Source organism: Talpa occidentalis, unplaced genomic scaffold (genome assembly GCF_014898055.3).
Source record: "Talpa occidentalis isolate TD23 unplaced genomic scaffold, MPIMG_talOcc4v2.1 talOcc4.3, whole genome shotgun sequence".
Lineage (NCBI taxonomy): Eukaryota > Metazoa > Chordata > Mammalia > Eulipotyphla > Talpidae > Talpa > Talpa occidentalis.
The window spans coordinates 47,966,359-47,989,005 of NW_023603184.1; the positions used below are offsets into that span (position 1 = coordinate 47,966,359).

Here is a 22,647-nt window from a genome sequence, read left to right on the forward strand (position 1 = left end):
CTCTAATGATTGAATAACACCACCACTATAAAAGGTCATTAGTACATAGTCATGAACCAAGTATCACAAATAAGAAGATGGTCTCTGTACAGGTTAGGTGTGTAGTGCACCATACTATTTATGTATGTGTAAATGCACTCTATGATGTTTGCATAAAAATAAAATTACCTAATAATGCAATTATCAGAACATACCTCTGCTGCTAAATGATTCGTGACTGTCATGACTTTTACAATGGTTTTATTTTATATTTACAGCTACTTCTGTATAAAGCAGAGAGCTACACTCTTCACTGCATTTTCAGTTTGTGCTAATAATAGACCTCTATAAGTGCTAGATATATGTGTTTGCATATATATATATATGTATATATAGTTCAAATCTTTTTTAAACAATAAAGTATAACTACAAGTCACTGCTGAACAGACTTTATCACTCAATTTTTGTGAAAAAGTAAGATGATTAAAATGAAGTCATACCTTACACCAGTGAGAATGGCACATATTAAAAAAAAACATGGAACAAAATTTTGGCTAGGATGTGGAGAAAAAAGAACCCTCCTAAACTGCTGGTGGGAATGCAAACTGGTCCAACCACTATTAAAGGCTGTGTAGAGGTTGCTCAGTCTAGTAAAAATGGAGCTTCCATATGGCACAGCAATTTCACTTCTAGGAAACTGCCCAAAGGAAACAAAAACATTAATTTAAAAGGATACATGCACCTTTATGTTTATTGCAGCACTATTTACAACAGGTACGATATGCCCAAAAATAGATGACTGCATCAAGAAGATGTGGTATATATACACAGTGGAATATTACTCAACAACCAAAAAAGATAAACTCATGCAATTTGCAGCAACATGGATGGAGCTGAAAGGGATCATGCTCAGCAAAATAAGCCAGAAAGAAAAGGAAAATAGCAGATGGTTTCACTTATAGGTGGAATGTAGGGGAACCAAATAAGGGATCAGGAAAAAAATAATTATCATATATTAAAAAGCAAAATTAACAGGCAACTATAAATCAGAGACATTCTGCAGGGGAAGGGGAGAGAGAGGGATCACAGGGGAGGGAAGAACATAAGGGACTATGGCGATGGTGCACGGATGAATTGGTGGTGGGAATTCTACAGGGACTATACCTGAGAGGAGAAAGCATAGAATGTACAAAAAGAATGATGTAAAACATACACAAAATAAAATAAAGTGATGTCATAAACAAATCTATCTTTGGATATTAATAAAGCTACAGCTTTAACATTTTCAGTTTTAGAACTTGCCTTAAAACTAACTATATTAAACTTAAGCAACTAGAATACACACATACACATATACACATACATATATTGTTGAGGGAACACTGGTTTGTAACACTGCATATGACTCAAGTATAAGGTCACACCTCACAAAGGTGTTACCACACCACATTCAACCACAAAGCATCCATATTCCTCTATCATGGCCCATTGGGCCTTCTCCCCACTTTTGCTATTTACCTCCCACTTACCCCCGGCCCCTCAAGTCTCAATCCTACAGTAAGACTTCCAGGGTTTGTTACTGGCTTGGTTCTGCCTGACCTTTGGTTTTGTTTCTCTATATTCCACATATGGGCAAAACTATCAGTATGTGTCTTTCTTCCGCTGATTTATTTCACTTAGAAATAATATTTATGATATTTATAATATTTCACTTAGAAATAATATTTCACTTAGAAATTTATTTCACTTCTCCATGGGTCTCCCGGTGGCGCAGTGGTTGAGCACTGGGTTGCAAAGCTGCCCACAGCCTCTGCAGTGCCGGTTCGATCCCCGGCTGCTCCCTGGCCATCGGAGGAGGGTCCCACATGGTGTGTAGACCTCTTCTGCCGCCCGCTGCTCCCTCAGCAGTGTACTTCGGTCCTTCTGCCTGCTCTGCTCCCCGCTCTGGCTCTGGTGAATTCTCTCGCCCTCCCGCGCTTCTGACTGTATCCAGTGCTTGTATAAATAATAAATAAATCAATCTTTAAAAGAAAAAAGAAATATCTTCTCCATTTCCATCCATGTTGTCAACAATGGCAATGAACACAGGAACACATATATCCATTTGCATTAGTATTTTTACATTTTTAGTCTAGATACCTAGGAGTGGGGTTGCTGGATCATATGATATATTAATTTTTAATATTTTAAGAAAACTTCACACTGCTTTCCATAAGGGCTGGACAAGTTTACATTGTCACCAGCAGTACCTTTTTCTCCACATCCTCATTGCACGTATTGTTTCTGGTGTTTCTCATATGGGCCATTCTCACATGTATGGGATATTATATTATGGTTTTGATATGCATTTCCCAGAAGATAATTGATGATGAGCATCTGTTCACCAATCACCATGTGCTTGTAGGTCATCTGTATATCTCATTTGGAAAAGTGCGTTCAGCTTTCCTGCCTATTATTTATTATTTAATTTTTTAAGATTTATTTCTTTATGCATGCATGCATGCAAGAGCTGGGGTGTAGGTCAGAGTTGTGGGGGATGGGGTTAGAGGATTCACCAGAGACAGAGTGGGGAACAGAATAGGCAGATTGACTAAAACACACTGCTGAGGGGAGCAGCGGGCAAGACAGTAGAGGTCTGCTGTGCCATGTGGGTAGCTCCCTGGCTAGGATTTAACTCATGCTGCAGTGGCTGCAGATAGCTTCATAGTGCTGAAACTTAACCCCTTGTGCCACCAAGGGAGGCCCTTTCCTGCCTATTTTTTTGATTGGGTTTTTCATTTTTCTATTTGTTGAGTTATAAGAGTTAATAATAACAGTTTAAAAGAAGACCTGTCTTCTCCTTTCTTACATAGGTTTGTGTTTTTGGCTTAGTCCACAGAAACGAATAGTCTGGACATGTTTAATTATATAACTCAAAGTTATATCTTATAGTGTTACTGAGTTACACACTAAATAGGAATTGTAAAATTATTTTCTGAGAACCCACATGTACACTTCATATTTTCTTCTTTGAATAATTTTGGTTACTAGATGAGTCTGTATGAATTTGTCTAGTCACTACTTCCTATACATGATTTCCTATTTTTTTCTCCACTGAGAGACCCCATACAGACACCCCAACTGTTTGCAGCAACCAAATCTATAACTGTGAGGCTAGGGAAATTTTTTATGTATTGTTATAAAAAGGTATTCTAAATCAATAATTCATATTACACAAATATCCATTAATAAGTAGAATGTCATAAATCACCAGCCAGGTGATTTTATTTGAACACTGGGAAGATTAACACTGCCATCAACACAGAATTCCACATACAAAAGTCATATCATAATTAGTAATCTGTACAATAGATGAACACAAAGATATAGAATTAGAAAACTATAAATTTAATTCTATCACAACTTTTTTCTTAAAAATAAAATTTTACCAATACAACAAGAAGGAATAATTCAGTTCACCTTCTGGCCTATTTAAAAAATTTAACAAAAAACAATCTCCCCCCAAAGTATAGTCTAGATATGCCAGTTAAATAAACTTAATAAACGCTTATCACTTCAAAATAGCTGAACTAGCTGTATTTATGATTTTTATGTTAAAGATTATTTAAGAAAAGTGAGAACATCAATTCTTCAGAAATATGCCCTATGCAGAAATTCTGAAAATCATGGGGGATATTCGGAATATTGATTTGACAATATTCAGGCAGAGGTTCTCAAGTTGTACTTCTTTTTTTTTTTTTTTTTTTTTTAAATATTTTTTATTTATTTATTTATACACTGGGTACAGTCAGAAGCACGGGAGGGTGAGAGGATTCACCAGAGCCAGAGCGGGGAGCAGAACAGGCAGACTGACGAAATACACTGCTGAGGGGAGCAGCGGGCGGCAGGAGAGGTCTGCGCGCCATGTGGGACCCTCCTCCGCTGGCCGGGGAGCAGCCGGGGATCGAACTGGCACTGCAGAGGCTGCGGGCAGCTTCGCAACCCAGCGCTCAACCGCTGCGCCACCGGGGAGGCCCTCCAGTTGTACTTCTAAGAGTTCTCCTTCTCACAAGTATCCCAGGCTTCCCAAACTGTCCACTAATTAATTATTAATCTTCTTAGAACAGAGGTTCTTCAATGGGAGCACCATGTCACAAATGATACCCCAACCCATTAAATTGCTCAGTTAGGAAACTGGGGCTCATCCATGACAAATCCCACGTCAGGTTTATCAACGTGTGTCATAAATTATACCTGCAAATAAAGTTTGAATCTATCCACCTTTCTCTACCACCTTTCTTCAAGTAAACCCTGGATAATCTCTGCTCCCATAATTGCCCCCTTCCATGACTTTTCTTCACAGTGGCTAAAAGATCTAAAACTGACAGATTTGATTATGTCACTCCCATGCTGAAAATTCTGCAATAACTTCCATTGCGCTTGAAATGTAAACACAAATCTTTTTCAAGGTTTGGCTGAAATGGTATTTGCTTAGATAAATCTCCTTTGAGTCACTCTTTAACCGGTATCTCTTACATTCTTTTCTGAGCATTCACAGTGTTTCCCCAACATATATTATAGTTGTTTTCTCCCTGTCCTTGAGAACAAGAGCTATATTTTCTTTGCAAAAAGAAATTGATTATGTGACAGCTATATAATAAATACTAAATATTTGCTGAATCACTGAAGGATTAAATTAATTCATCCAGTTAGCCTTGCATTATACATGCTTAATCAAAGCTAGCCCGCTCCATCAGCCAGGACCTTAGCACTTACCACAGAGAGTGTCTTTGTGTCCAGTGATGGATGGATAAGGATCTATGAAATCATGACTCAGGGTCCATCAGAGCTGACCCCATCAGATAGAAGTTCTCCAGTTGCATTAAAGTGATTTATAGTCACTTTATAGTGACTATATAGTGACTATATAGTGACTATATAGACTAAATTTATAGTTCTCCTTGCATTAAAGTGACTAGACTTCAATCTCTCTCTGAGCCAGGACAACATTTGAATTCTCCCATCATAATCACATCAGATTCATATCTATGCCCCACATGCATGAGAGTACCCAGGGTATGAGTTAAATACTACTACCCATTTCTATTAAATGTATAATTTATATTCATTCAAAAATAAAGAATTAGAAGGTACTAGTGAAAATAGATTGCAAAGTATCATCAGAGTTAGCATAGGATCCAATGTCATTATTAAACTTACTTCGTTTTAACATTTCCTTCATTTAAGGCTCTGGAAGAGGCACTAGGAATTTAACAAAGACTAAGACAGTTTCTTTCCCTGTAGGTCAATGAGCTTTATATAGAGAAATGAATCCCCGTCAGTAACCTTGGTATGATGACAGTACAGAAATGTATGATTGACTCTTAAACCTAACAGGAACCAAAAGACCCACACCTCTCTATAGGGATTTGGCAGGAAACTGCTTTCAGGTATGTGAGGTTCATTCTAATTATTTCCTGGTTCTCCTCTTCTTAGTAGATCAAGCCCATGTGAACCACCATCTGCCAAACACCAGGGACTATACTTTCATTGGGTTGTTGCCTGAGGATTCCTGGTTGACTAATGCTTATCTGCCCACTTTCCGTATCCCAGGGCCATTCCTGTACCATTCCAGGTATAGCTAAAAACACAGTTCAGAGTGAAGTAAACCAGTTATAGGGGCCATAGTGCCAATGATAAAGATTTAAAAAGGTGTACCTGTTAAAATTGAGAAGTTTTGGTAATTGATTCCCTAGAGTCTTCAAGCAAAGAGCAAAGAGAGGTCATGGGTGACTCAGCTAAGGGAGGCCCGCTAATAGACAGTGATGCTTTGCTGGGTGCTTAAAGCAGAGTCATAGGGCAGTGCTGAGTAATTGTTAAGTGAATTGTAGAAATAGCTGTACATTATTTATATACATCTTTATAATAAAAATAGTGTAATGATCATTTTGTTCACCTTACAACACTCTGCAAATATGATTTTAGTAAAGATGTAGGGTATAAATTCAATGACCAGATACTGTGGTCATAGAAACAAATGCCCTACTTTTGTTTCAGACTTAATTGTGATTTTAATACATTTGAACTTAGTCCATGAGGGTTCATTGACTGTCTTCATGACATTGCAAAACAATTATTATGAAGGCTGAAACAATCTATAGCAAAGAATACTACAAATAATATGCATATATAGCTAATAATTTTTGTGCAACTTGTGCTGCTACTATTCTAAATACTTTATGAAAATTGACTAATTTAGTCTTCACAACATTTCCATATATTTTTTCTTTTTTAAAAAAGGATGTTTATTGAGGTAACATTGACCTACAATACTGTTTATATTTCAGGTGTATAGATTCACAACTCTACAGATATATGTTATTCAGTTATTTGTTTTTTTTTAAATCCTTAAACATCTTGCTTATTTTTTTACAACGTAGGATTTCTAAATACAAGCACTATTATTATCTTCATTTGTACATGAGAAAATTAAGGCTCAAAGAAGTGAAACAATTTGCCTAAGGTCAAAGAGCTAGTTGGCTACTGAAATAGGGATTCAATATTAGGCACTTTGGCTCTGGAATGTGTACTCTTACTCAGCAAAGCAGTGTACTCTACTGCTCACCTAGTGCCAATACCAGTTAAATATTTAATTCTCATAACATCTGTGGGACAGAAGCTACCATTGAGATCTCTATTTTGAGGATTTGTTGAACCAACTTTGTCCTGCTAATAAGTAGATGAAACAGCCTTTTAAATGCAGTCCTATCTGACTCTTGGGTGTGAGATCTTAAAAACCACTCATTACTGCCTTCCAGTGAAGGTAGTGTGGTTATTTTAATTGCACAGAACATTAGAGATTAAATAGATATTCAGGAAAAAAGAAAAGATTTACTAAAAGAGTATAATAACTAGTAACAATCTCTAAATATCTAAAATCTTAAATATTTAAAATACTGATAATACAACTATTAGATTTTTCTAAAATGTATGAATTACTGTAAAGCTAATATTAAAAGTCATCATTCTAAAGAGCAGAGCTCAAAGGACTATTCTTTAACTTTAGTATAATGATTAATTGCACTGCTTATGTGATTTTCAGAGTAACTGAAATTACCTCAAGAGATTTGTAAACATTACAAAAAAGTAAAATTTTAACTTATTTTGGCTACTCCAAGTATAAATTATTTTGTAGTACTTGTTGGATACAACACACAAAGAGTTTAACAAAATCAACACAAATCACAACAGTGTTATAAAAACATAATTGTTATAAAAAACATAACTGGTTTTTCTCAGGGTAGACTATTTCAGTTGTTATTCACATTAATATTTCACTAAATGAGAGGGATTACCATTAATATCTGAAAAACTAGACAGTATTAATATACAAGTAATTAAGCCATGATGATCTACTAAGATTACAGTTTTATAGGAATGTGATTATCAATATTATTTCTAAGGCCATTACTACATAAATCTGTCCTTTGCATATATGAGTAAATATTTAGAGTATTGGGTTCCCTTATCCTCCACAAAAATCACTGTTGCAGGACTTTAAATCTCTAAGTAAGCCCTGAAAACAAGAGAGTATACTGTATGTGGGTTGCAGCACAAACATTAGTTAAGTGGTTTGTCACTGGTATCTTACTGTAAGATGTTTGTATTACCTTTAGGCCCTTTGAAGAGTTTGATTTCCACTACAGTCTCCAAAATGGGTCGTCTTCTACGCACGTAGAGCCGAACAATAGACCCCGCTTCTTTGAGAGCTTCCACCGCTTTACTGTGGGAAACCTCTGACACATCGACCTCATTCACCCGCAAGATACAATCATTGACCCTGAAAGGAAGGTAAAGTGGTGAAGGTCAGCAGTGGGTAGGAGCACTTCTCAAATATTATTATGATCATCTACTCTCGATGACAGGAAATTCAGAACATAATCAGGGCCTCCCTGGTGGCTCAGGGGTTAAAGACAATGCTATCAAGCTATTGCTAGCATGAGTTCTATCCCAGCTGGCCAGAGAGCAACCCACATGGTGCATCAGACCTCTCCTGTTTCACCCGCTGCTCCTCACAGCAGTGTATTTCAGTAGATCTGCCTGTTCTGCTCCCTACTCTCTCTGGTGAATCCCCTCACCCCTCCCACCTCTGGTCTACACCCCAGTTCTTGTATGCGTCCATAAATACATCTTTAAAAAAAAGAACATAATCAACTTTCAATTGTTTAAATTTGGAGGAAACACTTCAAATGAAGGAAATCAAGAAAATTTTAATTCCTTAGCCCTTTCAGCTTTCCCTATAATGACCACTGACAGGAAACAGAAAAAAAAAAAAAAAAGAAAATGGAAACAGAGTAATAGGAGTAGAGGAAAAAGAGCCAGAAGGCTATGTAGATGGTAGTCCCTGGGTACCATGCAGCATGCCCCTCTCCCTCAGGCATACCCACCTCAGGAAGACAGAATGCAAAGTGGGCTGCCACAGATCATCAGGATTGAAAATCAATCAATCACTGCTGACCTAACTCTTCATCAAATTTGCACATTATTGTGTCAATCAAAACTGGACTTAGAGTCTGATTTGAATTGCGGACCTGATTGTGAACTATCCTGCCTTTTCTTTGTATATTAAGTCCTTCTTATCAGCATCTGGAAAGTGGATTCAAATTCTTCTTGGTTATGTGTCTTCAGGGCTACAGTCCTAAAGTAAAAAACAATCAATCAAACAAACAAAAACTTCTTGTTTGTTCCAGTGTCACCAGATTTCTGTTCCTTGTTTAACACCATAATACTGGTTACGACACATACAGAACTAATTATAGTCCACTCTGACTGGAATTGCATCACCCATGGAGTAATCAGAAGGACACATATGTAAAAGGACACATATGTTACACCATTATTATGATTGATTTTAATTAATTTGAACAGAAGGTTAAATTTGAGTAGCTCTCGGAAGCTACTATGGATTATCGAGGCATTGCAATTGTAACTACAGAGGTTAATTTTTCTTAAATCCTTAACTTACCAATTATAAAATATAATCATTTTACTGAAAAATACAACAATGTAGAAGGAAGAAAATGTGACTTGATTATCTAACATAAATCTGTTAGCTTTCTGATAAACTGTTTTCCAGTGCTTTGTTTCTCTCTCTCAAAGTTATCTAGCAATATTACAGACATTTTCATTCATTTTCACAAAATTCACAGAAAATTTTAGATAATCTTCCTTGTACTTATTTATTTTGAACATTAAGATAAGTTTTACAACAAACTTCCCTTTTTTCCATTTTTCTTTCTCTTAAGATTTATTTTTTATTTTTGTGTAGAAGAACTGGGGTGCAGGCCAGAGAAGCAGGGGGTGAGAGGATTCACCATAGACAGAGTGGGGAGCAGAACAGGTGGATCTACTGAAATGCTATCCCATAGGTGGGTTGGCTCCTTGGCCACAGACTGAACTCAGGCTATAGTGATGATAGCACCGAGACTTAACTCCTAGGCCACTAGGGGAGCCCCCTCTTTTGCCGTTTTTCATTGGAAGGAGTAATTTCACTTTTCTGTAAAAGTTCTAAAGTAATTTATAGTTATATTGACATGGATTGCAAATTTTTTTATATCCTTGATAACAATTAATGATAATATAGTAATGGTTAAAGTATTGAACTTGAGAGTAGAAAGATTTCCCCCTGATTTTAGACACATTCTAGAGTTCCACATCTCAGTTCATTTTGTTGTTCAGAGTTATGAGGACACACCCTTACTTGACTCCTCTCTCCCACCAATACCAACCACACTTTTAGTTCTACCTTCAAATTCTACCTGCCATACACCCAGGTTTCTTCATCTCCATTGCTACCACCCTGGTTGATGTCAACCTTATTGCTCACCTGGATCACTTTTACACAGCCGTCTCCCTAGTCTACCCAGATGTTTGTTGTCACCTTTCAATCCATTCTCTACACAGTACCCAGGACAAAGGGAACATGATTGGTTGATTACTTGCCTTCCATTCCTAGTTCCTATTTCCTTCTTCCAAACAGCGCCTGAATGTGTTCATGAGATATTTCTAAGCAATTATGTATTAATGAGAGAATAAGCCTAAGTTCAATAATTAAGCCTTATATTACTTTTAAGCACATAAATATTGGTAATTTTCATTTATTTTAAAGATTGATTTTTTTATACATAGAAGAAATGGGGTGTAGGCCAGAGGTATGGGGGGTGAGAGAATTCACCAGAGACAGAGTGGGGGACAGAGCAGGAAGATCTACTAAAATACACTGCTGAGGGGAGCAGCAGGGAAGACAGGAGAGGTCTGCTATGCCATGTGGGTAGCTCCCTGGCTGGGACTGAACTTAGCCCACTGTGGTGATAGCACTGAGACTTAACCTCTAGGTCACCAGGGAGGCCCTATTGGTAATTCATTTTTTTAAAGATTTATTTACTTATTTATACAAGCACTGGGTACAGTCAGAAGCGTGGGAGGGTGAGAGAATTCACCAGAGCCGGAGCGGGGAACAGAACAGGCAGACTGACTAAATACACTGCTGAGGGGCGCAGTGGGAATGGCAGGAGAGGTCTGTGCACCATGTGGGACTCTCGCCAGCGGCCAGGGATCGAACCAGCACTGCAGAGGTTGCGGGCAGCTTCACAGCCCAGAGCTCTACCACTGCACCACCGCGGAGGCCCTTGGTAATTTTTTTAACCCATGTGGGATTCTATATTCACATCTATAAAAGATATAATGGTAATACCTACTTTAAAAACCTCTTTGAAATTTAAATGAGATAATGCACATATAAGACTTTAACACACACCCTGGTTTAGTGTTTAGATTCTTTGTCTAAAGCTGTCAGCAACTTGGATAGAGAATAGATATGATCTCGAGTTTTCTTATTTCAATTTGGGCTCTTTCCACTTAGTTCGACATACATGTAATGCGATGAGCAATATTATGTTGTGCACATCAATTCAAAATTATATTGTGGTAATGGAAATGTTATACAAAGTATGGGAAGAATTTTCTCATTTTTTGGTCCACGAGTTTTCAATACCTGTTCAAGGCGCTAAGTTATAGGATCTCTTGTTTCATGAGAATGCTGATTAGCTTTCAAATGCTGAGATGGAATATTTCACTTACCAAGATTCTATAGTGCCACATTATGACAGATGCTATAGTTTTAATAGGTTTATAAATGCATTTCCTTTCTGAATATATATATATATATATATGGTGCACACACATATTATATATATATGTGTGTATATATATATATATATATATGTATATATATGGCACACTACCAATTACAATCGTTTTGGGAATTTAGGCATTATGAGTGCCAGCCACCCTAAAGCAGCTGGTCCTTTCAGAGTGGGTAATTTTGTTATCTCATAATAATCCAAAAACATATTTTTTATCATCACCCTGTGCTCAGGATACTAATCATATCTTAAAACACTGCTTTCTCTAGAAGGAGTGGCTGACATTAAAAAGAAATATTCTGCATGCTATGTCTATTCAAACATTCCTATTTTTTCCCCTTTGTATACGGTAGAATCCCAGATTGTCAATTGCTGTGGTAAGAAAATCACATTCAAAAGCAGATTTTTTTTTTCTTCCTTGAACAAGGAGGTGAAGTAAACAGCTTTATTACACTAGATTAGTAGTTAGGAAACTAGGGTTTGAGTACCAGCTGGTTATCAGTTGTGTCACCATGGTCAAGTCATTCATCTCTTTGAGCCCTGGTTTCCTATGAAAAGTCAGTTAGCTTACCCAGAGTTATGAGAGCTATATTCAGATGGATAATATGTATGGATGTCAGTGTAAACTCTAACTATTGATACACAAGTCAAAGACACTATGCTCAAGCATTTGTTGAAAGGTGAACAGGATGGAAATTGAAAATTTTAGAGAGCTTGGCTTGTACCAGATCATTCTAGCTATTTCACTGTTCATTCATACTTAAATCATTTATTACACATCAATATTCATTTTAGACAAAGTTAAACTGACAAGGTAACAGTGTTGCTGAAGGTAGGGACATGATTCCAACCTGGTTTTATCTTTTTATGGAGATTTCTGCTGACACAAAATTACTAAGAATTGATTGTTTCACTTTTTTTTTTTTAAACGGGGTGTGAAGGAAAGAGTTTATGTTCCAATTCTCAAAAATAGAGAGGAAGACTATCAAGTCAAAGTAGGGCACTAAACTTCCCTTCCTCCCAATCACTTGAAATAGCATTTAGCTAGTCATAGCTATTTAAAATCAATTTGCTCCCTCAACTAGTAGATAATCTTTGAGAGTAAAACCACAATTTGTATTCATTTTGACATATATTACTAGCTTCACACCTAATAATTTGTTCCAGTAAAAAAGTAAAGTCCTTTATCATATTCTAAGTTATTATATTAGAAAGTCATTTTCATACACATACCCTCCTCAGTCCACCCATCTAATTAAGTTCATGGATTCACTTTTTCAGTGTTTGCTACTCCAGCTATAAGTCTATAATACTCATTTTGTGAACAGAATTCTCCATGAAATGAAAGGTTAATTTTAAATTTACAGTATCACTTCCTTTTGATATTCTCATACATTTCTACATTCTGGCTGAAAATATCTTAAAAACAATAAGGGCATTTCATCATTACCACATCCACAAGATCACTCTAAATCATGCACTAAACAATTAAGAGTTCAGAAACATGATATTGCATGACCATAAAGTCAAATAATACTTAACAACAAATTATTTCTTCTGTTTTGAAGATAAAATTTAAAAATAATATATGTAGTATACACTACCTTTCATAGACACTGAAGTATGTTTATCATAAAATAAGATTTGTGATTTTATACATTTTGTCATAATGTTAATTCATGGAAAATGATTGACCAATACTTGTGTTATAAGTTAAAAAATATTTTTTATGAATTAAAAATACTAGAAGGAAATATAAAGTTTTAGCTGTGATTGGGAAGGTGACATTATCATTTTTTTTCCCAAAAAGCATATTTATACTTTTGCGTTTCTTTCAAAAGTTTTATATTGGTTATAGATCACAGTAAAGAATCTGAACAGGGGTCTAGAAGTTTTGGCCATACCCAGATGCCATACCTAGATTAAGGATGGTGTCCCAGCTCTAAGACTTAGGTGTTTTGTGACTTTGGATAAGTAACATGAAATCTAGAAGTCTCTGTTTCTTTATCTTAAAACAGGGATTATAAGATTGCTATGTGGTTAAATGAAATAATACATGTGAAATGCTTCATGTGAAGTAATGCATGAGAAGCAGTAAGGTCTTACAGTCACGTAAAAGACACAAGGAGAATTTATATACAAAAAAGATATGACATGAAGTGACTGAACTGAAAAAAATATTGTAAAGAGAGGGAAAGGAAGAGAGAAACTCAATCAGAAGCTGAAATAATTTTTTAAATTTTTTATAAGAGAGTAAGGTAAGATGAGTGAGATATGGAAAAGAAAAATGTGAAAACAGGAGTTGTAGTAAGTCTCGTTTTATGGAGGGTGAGATAATTCCCCTTTCATGTTACCTGCACCCCTGCCTCCAAGAAAACAGTCAGTTGTTCTGATATAAACTGTAGCTTTATGGAAGCCTTAATGAAAGCTTGAAAAGTTCAGCACACTGGCAGATTTCCCATTGACTCATGCCTACTCTGTCCTTGACCCACTCCACAATTCTTTTTTTTAATTGAATCATTTATTGTTGTTGTTGTTTTTTTGTTAATAAACACTCCACAATTCTAATCAAACCTAGCCACACTCAGAACTAATTAAGCCATGATTCAAAAGTATGTTTTAGATCACAGTATCTGAAACTTCACTTTGCAGTGGTTTTCAGGAGTGTTCCCTAATTTTGTCTTAATCTTTTATTGTCTCAATTCAGTACTATTCTTTTTGGTCAAACACATGAATCAATTACAAATCAAGGGCTACATCATGGCTACCTAATCAATACTTGATATCCTGGATATAACACAACATTATAAAATGTAAAACACTTGCAAGGGTAATGTACTGTGTGCACTTTCAGAGAATAATCACTTAAGACAATCAGAATATTTTTAAAGGTATAACGTCATAGATTTTATGTAAACTATAACGAAACCAGAAAAACGCTGATACTTAAGGTAACAGAAAAAATTACTTTTCTTTTATTCCTAGAGTGACTGTCACTAAAAGTAGGATAACAACAAATAATAGATGCTTAAAACTTTACTAAAGATAGGAAGATAAGTGTTTTTTGCTATCAGAGAAAAAGAAACAAACAATATAACATGTATCTCTCTCTCTCTCTCTCTCTCTCTCCTCTCTCTCTCTCTCTCTCTCACACACACACAGATTCAAGCTGACCAGAATGGTTTCAAATCATTCTGACATTTTCTAGAACAATTCAATAGTGTTTATTTACTCTCTTCCTGTGCCCTTGCATATGACTATTCACTGGGGATCTTTAAAATCTACCACCAGCTAAAGTCCCCCTTGTTGAAAATTCTCACCTTAAAATTCCATTTATTTCACTAACCTCATCAGTCCATTAAAACTGAGAATAAAATAATAAAATTAGCATAATTTAACAGCTTTCTAGAAAAAGATAACAACTATGGTTTTGAAGCATCAACTATATGCTGATGTAACAATATCAACTGGGTCTTTTTCTCTAACAAACATTCACATGGTTTCAAATAAAATGACAAAGTCTTACAACTCATTATGAATCAATTGTCAAGTGTGGCCAGTCCCTATTTTCGGAAATCTCCAATTGAAATAATGAGATTCAGACGTTCTGAAGAAATACAGCTTGCAAAATAAATAGAAGAAACAAAATAAATTGTGAGCTTATTTGGAAGAACAATTTATTTGTCTTCAAGTTGACTGTGAAGTGACAAAAGCTTATAAGCAGGAAGATGTGGAATAACGCAGGTATATTCAGAGATGCTCCGCTTCCCCCACAGTGCTTCACGCCATGGTTGTCCTCAGGGCTTAGTTGTCAAGTTCATCCTTCAGCTTGAAGAGATACTCCAGTAGTCCTTCTAATTCACTCCCCACGTTGACTAAGCAATCTCAGAGATCTTTTACTTTCTAACAAAAAAATGTAACTCATATAGACAGACTTTTTGATCAACACTATACATCAGTTCATCCCTATTTTCCTTTTATTTATTTATTTTTTTATGGAGGCATGTTTTATTTATTTATTTGTTTGTTTGTTTATACATGCACTGGGTACAGTCAGAAGCATGGGAGGATGAGAGAATTCACCAGAGCCAGAGCGGGGAGCAGAGCAGGCAGAAGGACCGAAGTACACTGCTGAGGGGAGCAGCGGGCGGCAGAGAGGTCTGCGCGCCATGTAGGACCCTGCTCCGGTGGCCGGGGAGCAGCCGGGGATTGAACCAGCGCTGCAGAGGCCGTGGGCAGCTTCGCAACCCAGCGCTCAACCGCTGCGCCACCAGGGAGGCCCCCTATTTTCCTTTTAATACTTAATTCACGTTCACCTTGTTTTCTGGGAAGCCGTCCCTGTCTCTACTGGCTGATTCAGTATCTCTCTACTAGGTAGCCAGCGCAAACGAATAGGACTAAGAAATTTTACACATAAGGGTGCAGGGCTCCCAGTTAAATTTGGATTTCACACAAGCAACAGTAGTTATTATTCATATAAGCAAATAACATTCCTAGTGAACGATGTTCTGTGCCATGTTTGGCACATATTTATACTAGAAACTACCTGTGTATGTTTGATATTCAAATTTAACCAGATATGCTATAGTTATGAAATTACTGAACTATGGTGATTACACTGAACTATGAGGTCTTTGGTTTATCTAAATGACATAATTTTGGCACATAATGCAAGATGAATATATTATGTGATGCATATATTCTTTAAATAAAAAACATTGAAAGGTGTGTATTAGTTCTTTTATATTAAAATAGAAATTGAAGCTCAAAGAGGTTTATAATGACAATAAATGAGGTTTAGGTAATCTCAAAGTTCATGCATTGTAAGTTGTTGGTTTGTTAAAAATAATTGGGGGACTTAGTTAAGGATCAACCCCAACTAATGCCTATGAGTGGTTTCAAGGGTCATACTGGGAAGCTGTAAATTCAGCCAAAAAATAAAATCTAGATTAATGGTTCTCAAATTTTAAAGGGATTCTTCATAATTTCTTGAAAGGCTTGTTAAACCATTTTGCTGTGCTGTCCTGAAACTATATTCTGGAAACACCTGCTGTAAGTTTTGAAGGGTCACTCCATTAACTCATATGGAGAGCGTGATCTTATCTAAGCTGAACTATAGTGATATCAGTCTGAAGCCCTGAGACTGGAATCAAGCCCCTCAATGTTGTCTCTTGTCAGTATTTGGAATAAAGTTTTCACGGGAATCTGGACCACAGCTGCCACATCGTGCAAGTCTGTGCAGATGAAAGCCATCTCCCAGACCACATTTTATATATGAAATTCTTTTCCTGACTCTTTTCCTTCAGCAAAGACCAATGACAGCCACTTCATTGTACATTTTAAAAATAGGACCCTGCTCTCATCTCTAATTCCGGGTGAGAGAAACTCGGGTTTATGATCCATATAAGTCATCTCTTACAGTGAATATACTTTTTTCTTTCTCCATTTACCACTTCATTTCCCTTATACAAAATGCTTGCAGGATTCACGGCAGCTGTCATCTGGAAGAGATCACAACTTTCCACAATGGGAGAAGAAATTGGCTATTTCAGGGCCAGTGATTGGTCTTTTGGCACTTTCCCAGGAGAGCAGAGAGGCCTGTTACAAATCTTGAGCCAGATAACTTAGTTAAGTACAACATGGAAAAGTGGCATTGAATGGCAATTTCAAAGGGACAGCGTCGTACCGTCAGAGATTAGTGACTCAATCCAATATTCTATCCACAGTCATGATTGCAAATCAACTCTTCTGAAATGAGCTCTTATACCTTCTGTTTGGGATTACTGCAGTAGCTTCCTCACCAGCTTTCCTGATGCCATGTTAACTCGTCCTCTCCATTCATCCTGACACCTGAGTTCAGGCCAGCTGCAACTTCTTGAAGCAACCCTATCATTTTCTCTTCTCTCAAATTACACAAAAGTTACTTGGCCTATGTAAAGCAAAAGCTGATATTATTTTTGCATTCCTAGTGTCTGATAACATAGTTGTCACTTAAGAAGGAAGGTGCATCAGCAAAGGCCCTCTAAATCTGTGTCTGTTTTTTAAATATTCCCTTATACCACTGCTCTAACCAAGACACATCCTCACTGTCCTAGGAACATACGGAGCTCATTTCTGCCTTTGCATTTTATCGGGCGTTGCTTCCAGCCTCCTAGATGCCTAACCAGATCCCACCTCTTTTACTGCAGAACCTCATGAAATGTTTCCTAATCTCTCCAGCTCATATTGTTAGTAGCGCCTGAGTCCAAATATATGGTAGATTCTCATCAAAAAACTATGAATTGACAGGGTGCCCCCATAGAACCCAATAGTTTAGTATTATTACACATCAAGAAATGCATTTTAAAATGTTGGATTTCAATTTCCATTTTTCTTCTACACAAATCTATAAAAATTCCATAAATTAGTAAAACCCAGTATATACAAAATATATTTTCTCATTCTAATTGACTTGGTCTTTTGATACTGGTGAACATTTCAATGAAAGGCCGAGAAGCACGAGTGTAGCATGGTGGGAGAATAGGGAGCTACAAACCCCATGTGAGTTCTAATGCTTGATCTGCCGCTTTCTCTTAAGTCATCCCCCCTCTGGGTTTCAGTTCAAACATCTTAAAATTATCTTCTAACTCAGTGTTTTATAAAACTTAGTTCAAAGTCAGTTCAGGCCTGTAGGTCTCTCTACTTTGAAGTCTAGAATTCACCTCAAATGGGAGTCAATTAACCTTATTTCCCTCTCATGAACAACTATATATTCCACTTTTTATTCTCTATCAAGGTAAATCTCTATCATGATCAAAAATGAGGGCTTTGCCTTCTCTATCAGCCACACACCCAATTTCCCACATATTTTTCAGGTTTAACTTTTTCCTTTATCACCACTGAACCTACCTAAGATCTGACCATTATTGCCAACCATCTACATTCTGGAAAACCTTTGTAAGTACCATTTTTGCCTCCAACTTTGCCCCTTGTAGGATAAAAGAGTTAAAAATCGGGCATTTTTACTTCCTTCCCCTACTGGCCTCTGTGGCCAGCACTTGCAGTCTTGGGCTTTTCCCATGATTATGGACAACTGGGCATAAAGAGCATGGGCATTCATATGTGGAAATGCACCCACCTGGGCCTAGAAGGGAGGGATAAAGGGGCAGTTAAACTTGGCACAGGGGAAGACTTGAGGGCCTGAGAGACAGAGGATGGGGCTGCTCATCCAAAAGGAATACCTCTGGAATGATTTCCAATCCTTCTCCAGGGAGGATGGAGTAGATCCTCCCTCTGATTGTGGCATCAGCCTTTACCTTGATCATCTTTCTCATTGCTGTGCTAGTTTACTGTGAGAACCTACAGTGAACTTCCCCGACCTGGGATTTTGGGATGCTCGGATGTTGCACAACAACCCAAAAGCCCTTTCTACATTGTTGCCAGAATGGTATTATAGAAAATATACTTGATTGCCTTATTCCCCTATTTAATCATCTTTAATTATACTCTATTACCTTTAGAAAATTTTCAAACATTTCTTTAAACATTTAGATAAAGTAGTTCTTGGGGCCTCCCCCAGTGGCGCAACGGTTGAGCGCTGGGCTGCCAAGCTGCCCGCAGCCTCTGCAGAGCCGTTTCGATCCCCCGCCGCAGGGCTAGGGTCCCACATGGCACGCAGACCTCTCCTGCCGCACCCACTGCCCCCCTCAGCAGTGTCCTCTGTTTGTCTGCCTGTTCTGCTCCCTGCTCTGGCTCTGGTGAATTCTCTCACCCTCCCACACTTCTGACTGTACCCAGTGCTTGTATAAATAAATAAATAAATAAATAAATCTTTTTTTTTTTTTTTTTTTTTAATAAATAAAGTAGTTCTTTTTTTTTTTCAAATGAAATCTTAGAAGCCACACAATGTATACTTATAATTATTCGTATATAACAAAGACAATGTTTTTGTGATTTTTGCAATGGAGAGGAAAGGGATTCAGAGTATAAGCCACTGAAAGACCCTCTTTGTGACCCCTCAGCAAGCTCTGAGGAATTCAGAGTTAGGATGTCATATTTGACTGAGCAGGGCTATATTCAGTACTGAGGAGAATCCAGGGCAAAACCTTTCTCTAAGTCAAGTGCCCTGGTGTGTTGACCTGTGTCTGCAGAAGCAGGTATCTTTTTCTAATTCACATAAAGGCTTCCATGGGATTCCATGAAAGAGATTAAGCTGCCTGTCTGGATAAATCTGAAGAGCTTCACGTAACACACACACAGGTGTTAACAATCAGGTTGCTAAACATCTCCTCAGCCCCGTCCTATTATATGCTTTAAATAATGGTCCAGGCCTCCTTCTGCCTGGAATAGTCACCTCCATACCCCCAATTTATCTTAGCACTTTACTTTCAAGAATTGGCCCATTCTGAAGTAGAATCAAAGGTTAACGGAGGGTGGGGGAAGATGGAAAAACAAAGCATGATAATTAGCATGATAAGCTATGACAAGAGAGGTATAGTGTTGCAGCAACATATAAATGGAGAGCAGTATCTGATCTTGAGAAGTAGCTGAGATCTAAAGGTCAAATACAAGTTAGCTGAATAAAAAAAATGCAAATAAAGAGAGGGAGACGTGTTCCAGGGATGGCTTAGTGGCTGGTGAGGTGAGGGGCAGAGATGACATCTTGAAGGCATGGTAACGTGGTGCTTAAAACCACAGCTGTATTTTAGAAAGAGCTTTCCAGGTACAATATGGATATGCGGAGGCTTGATTAGATTGGGGGTGGGTGTTAAACATAGAGTAAGAGAAAGCAAGGATTATCTTTAGAGGCAGTCCTGATAAAAGACATGGTATTGAAATCTCCCACTATATATGCATTTTCTTTAATGTCTGTTTTCAGAGCTGATAATAATTGTCTAATATATTTTGGAATTGGTCCTCCTTCATTTGGTGAGTATATGTTGATGAGTGTTATATCTTCCTGATGTATCGTCCCCTTGATCATAATGTAGTGTCCGTCTGTGTCTCTCTTTACCTTTTTTAATTTGAAGTCTATTTCATCTGATATAAGTATAGCTGTTCCTGCCTTCTTTTTTGGTCCATTTGCTTGTAGGATTGTTTTCCAACCTTTTACTTTCAGTCTGTATTTCACTTTTGTGGTTAAATGTGTTTCCTGGAAACAGCAGAAGGAAGGATTTTGTTTTATTTTAATCCAGCGTACTACTCCGTGTCTTTTTTTGATGAGTTTAATCCATTTACATTGAGAGTTAATATTGCTATGTTGGCATCTGTATTTGCCATTTTGTTTGTCTTTTTTGTGATTTTATTCCTTGCTTTATTCTGTTCTTATTCATTCCTCTGTTGGTTTTGGCTTTAGGACTTCTTGTAGAATTTTTTGGAGTGGGGGTTCAGTTGTAATTAATTTCTAGAGTTTCTGTTTGTCTGAGAAGGTCCTTATTTTTGCTTCAATAAATGGTGCTGGGAAAACTGGACCACCACATACAAAAGAATGACACTAAACCACTACCTCTCACCATGCACAAAAATCAACTCAAAATGGATAAAAAATCTGGACATAGACCTGAAACCATAGAAGAAGAAGAAAATATAGCTAAAATATAGGTAAAACACTATAAGACATACATCTCAGTAACATCTTTAAAGACTCATCACCCAAAGCAAAGAAAGTCAAGGAAAAGATAAACACTTGGGATTACATCAAACTGAAAAGCTTCTGTACAGCAATAGAGACATTCACCAAAACAAAAAGACAACCCACTGGGAAAAATTTTGCATTCCATACAACTGATAAGGGACTAATCTCAAAGATATATAAAGAACTCACCCACCTCAACAAAAAACAAAGTAAACAATCCAGTCAAGAAATGGGCAGAAGAACTTAAAAGACACTTCTTCAAAGAGAAAATGCAAATGGCCAACAGGCATATGAAAAAATGTTCAACATCCCTTATCATCAGGGAAATGAAAATCAAAACCACAATGAGATAACACACAATGGCACATATCAAAACACAATGGCACATATCAAAAAAAAAAAATTAGCAACAACAAATGTTGGCAAGGACACAGTGAAATAGGAACTCTCCTACATTGCTGGTGGGAGTGCAAACTGGTCCAACCAGTATGGAAAATTGTCTGGAGGTTCCTCAGTCTACTAAAAATGGAGCTTCCTGGGCCTCCCTGGTGGCACAAGGGGTTAAGACGCTAGCACTATAAAGCTATCTGCAGCCACTGCAGCATGAGTTCAATCCCCTGCCAGGGAGATGACCCACATGGTGCAGCAGATCTCTCCTGGCTTGCCAGCTGCTCCCCTCAACAGTGTATTTCAGTACATCTGCCTGTTCTGCTCCCCACTTTCTGGTGAATCCTCTCACCCCCCACATCTCTGGTCTGTACCCCAGAACTTGTATGTATAAATAAATCTTTGAAAAAAAAAAAGGAGCTAATATATGACCCAGCAATTCTGTTCCTAGGGATCTACCCTAGGACACAAAAACAATGATTCAAAATAATGATTCAAAAGAACACCTGTACCCCTATGCTTACTGCAGCACTATTTACAGTAGGTAAAACCTGGAAACAACCCAAATGCCCAAAAATAGAAGACTGGATCAAGAAGATGTGGTATATATACACAATGGAATACTACTTAGCAATCAAAAAAGATAAACTCATGCCATTCGCAGCAACACAGATGGAGTTAGAAGGAATTATGCTCAGTGAAATAAGCCAGAAGGAAAAAGAAAAATATTGGATGGGTTCACTTATAGCAGGAATATAGGGGAACCCAATAAGACATCAGTGTAAAAAAATAATAACAGTACAAGACACAACAAAGCAAAAATGGACAATTATAAATTAGAGATGTGCTGCAGGGGAGGAGGCAGGAGCCAGATCAGAGGGAGGGAGGGAGGAGCACAGGGGAATGAGGTGATAGTACACGGGTGCCTTGGGGAAGGAAATTCTGTGGGGACTACACCTGATGGTGGGGGGAAGCAAACATTGTTTAAAAATGAACAATGATGTAAAAAATACACAAATAAAATGAAAAATTTTTAAAAAAATCATGGCAGCCTGCATTAGATTGATGGCAGTGCTGGTAACGATAGAAAAAAGCATCAGGTGATAGGGCTATTTAGGATCATTAGGTATACTGATAGATTGGATGTTGGGGATGTAGGAGGTCAGGGAATGGTGGAAATATCTTTTTTTAAAATTAACCTATAAATGAGTCACTTAAGGGGAGAAATCCTATCTTGACCATTGTTTGTATATTTACTGCCTAGTATGGTGCCTGGGGGCATATAGTTGGCATGAAAATGTGTTCCATAGATAAACATATTTTAGAAGTGGGAAGTTAGTTAATGACATCTTTACTGCCAGTGTCCAAACCATTTTTTACCCTTTCCAGTGCTTCTGGTTTGAGACTTCACTCAGGGTCCCAGAATTTCAGATACATACTTCTAGCTCTTCATTTTTATTTTATCAAATTGTAATAGGTAGTTTT

At 37.3% G+C, this 22,647-nt stretch overlaps 1 protein-coding gene across 3 annotated transcripts in view; it reads right to left on the reverse strand.

Annotated features, from left to right (window-relative positions):
• Window positions 1-22,647, reverse strand: part of LOC119255682 (disks large homolog 2) — an 811,058-nt gene that overhangs the window by 568,930 nt on the left and 219,481 nt on the right. For all 3 annotated transcript variants that reach the window (XM_054699571.1, XM_054699570.1, XM_054699569.1), the window contains exon 5: window positions 7,629-7,798. In XM_054699571.1, the coding sequence (XP_054555546.1) occupies window positions 7,629-7,798 (170 nt within the window). The remainder of the gene's footprint in view (window positions 1-7,628; window positions 7,799-22,647) is intronic.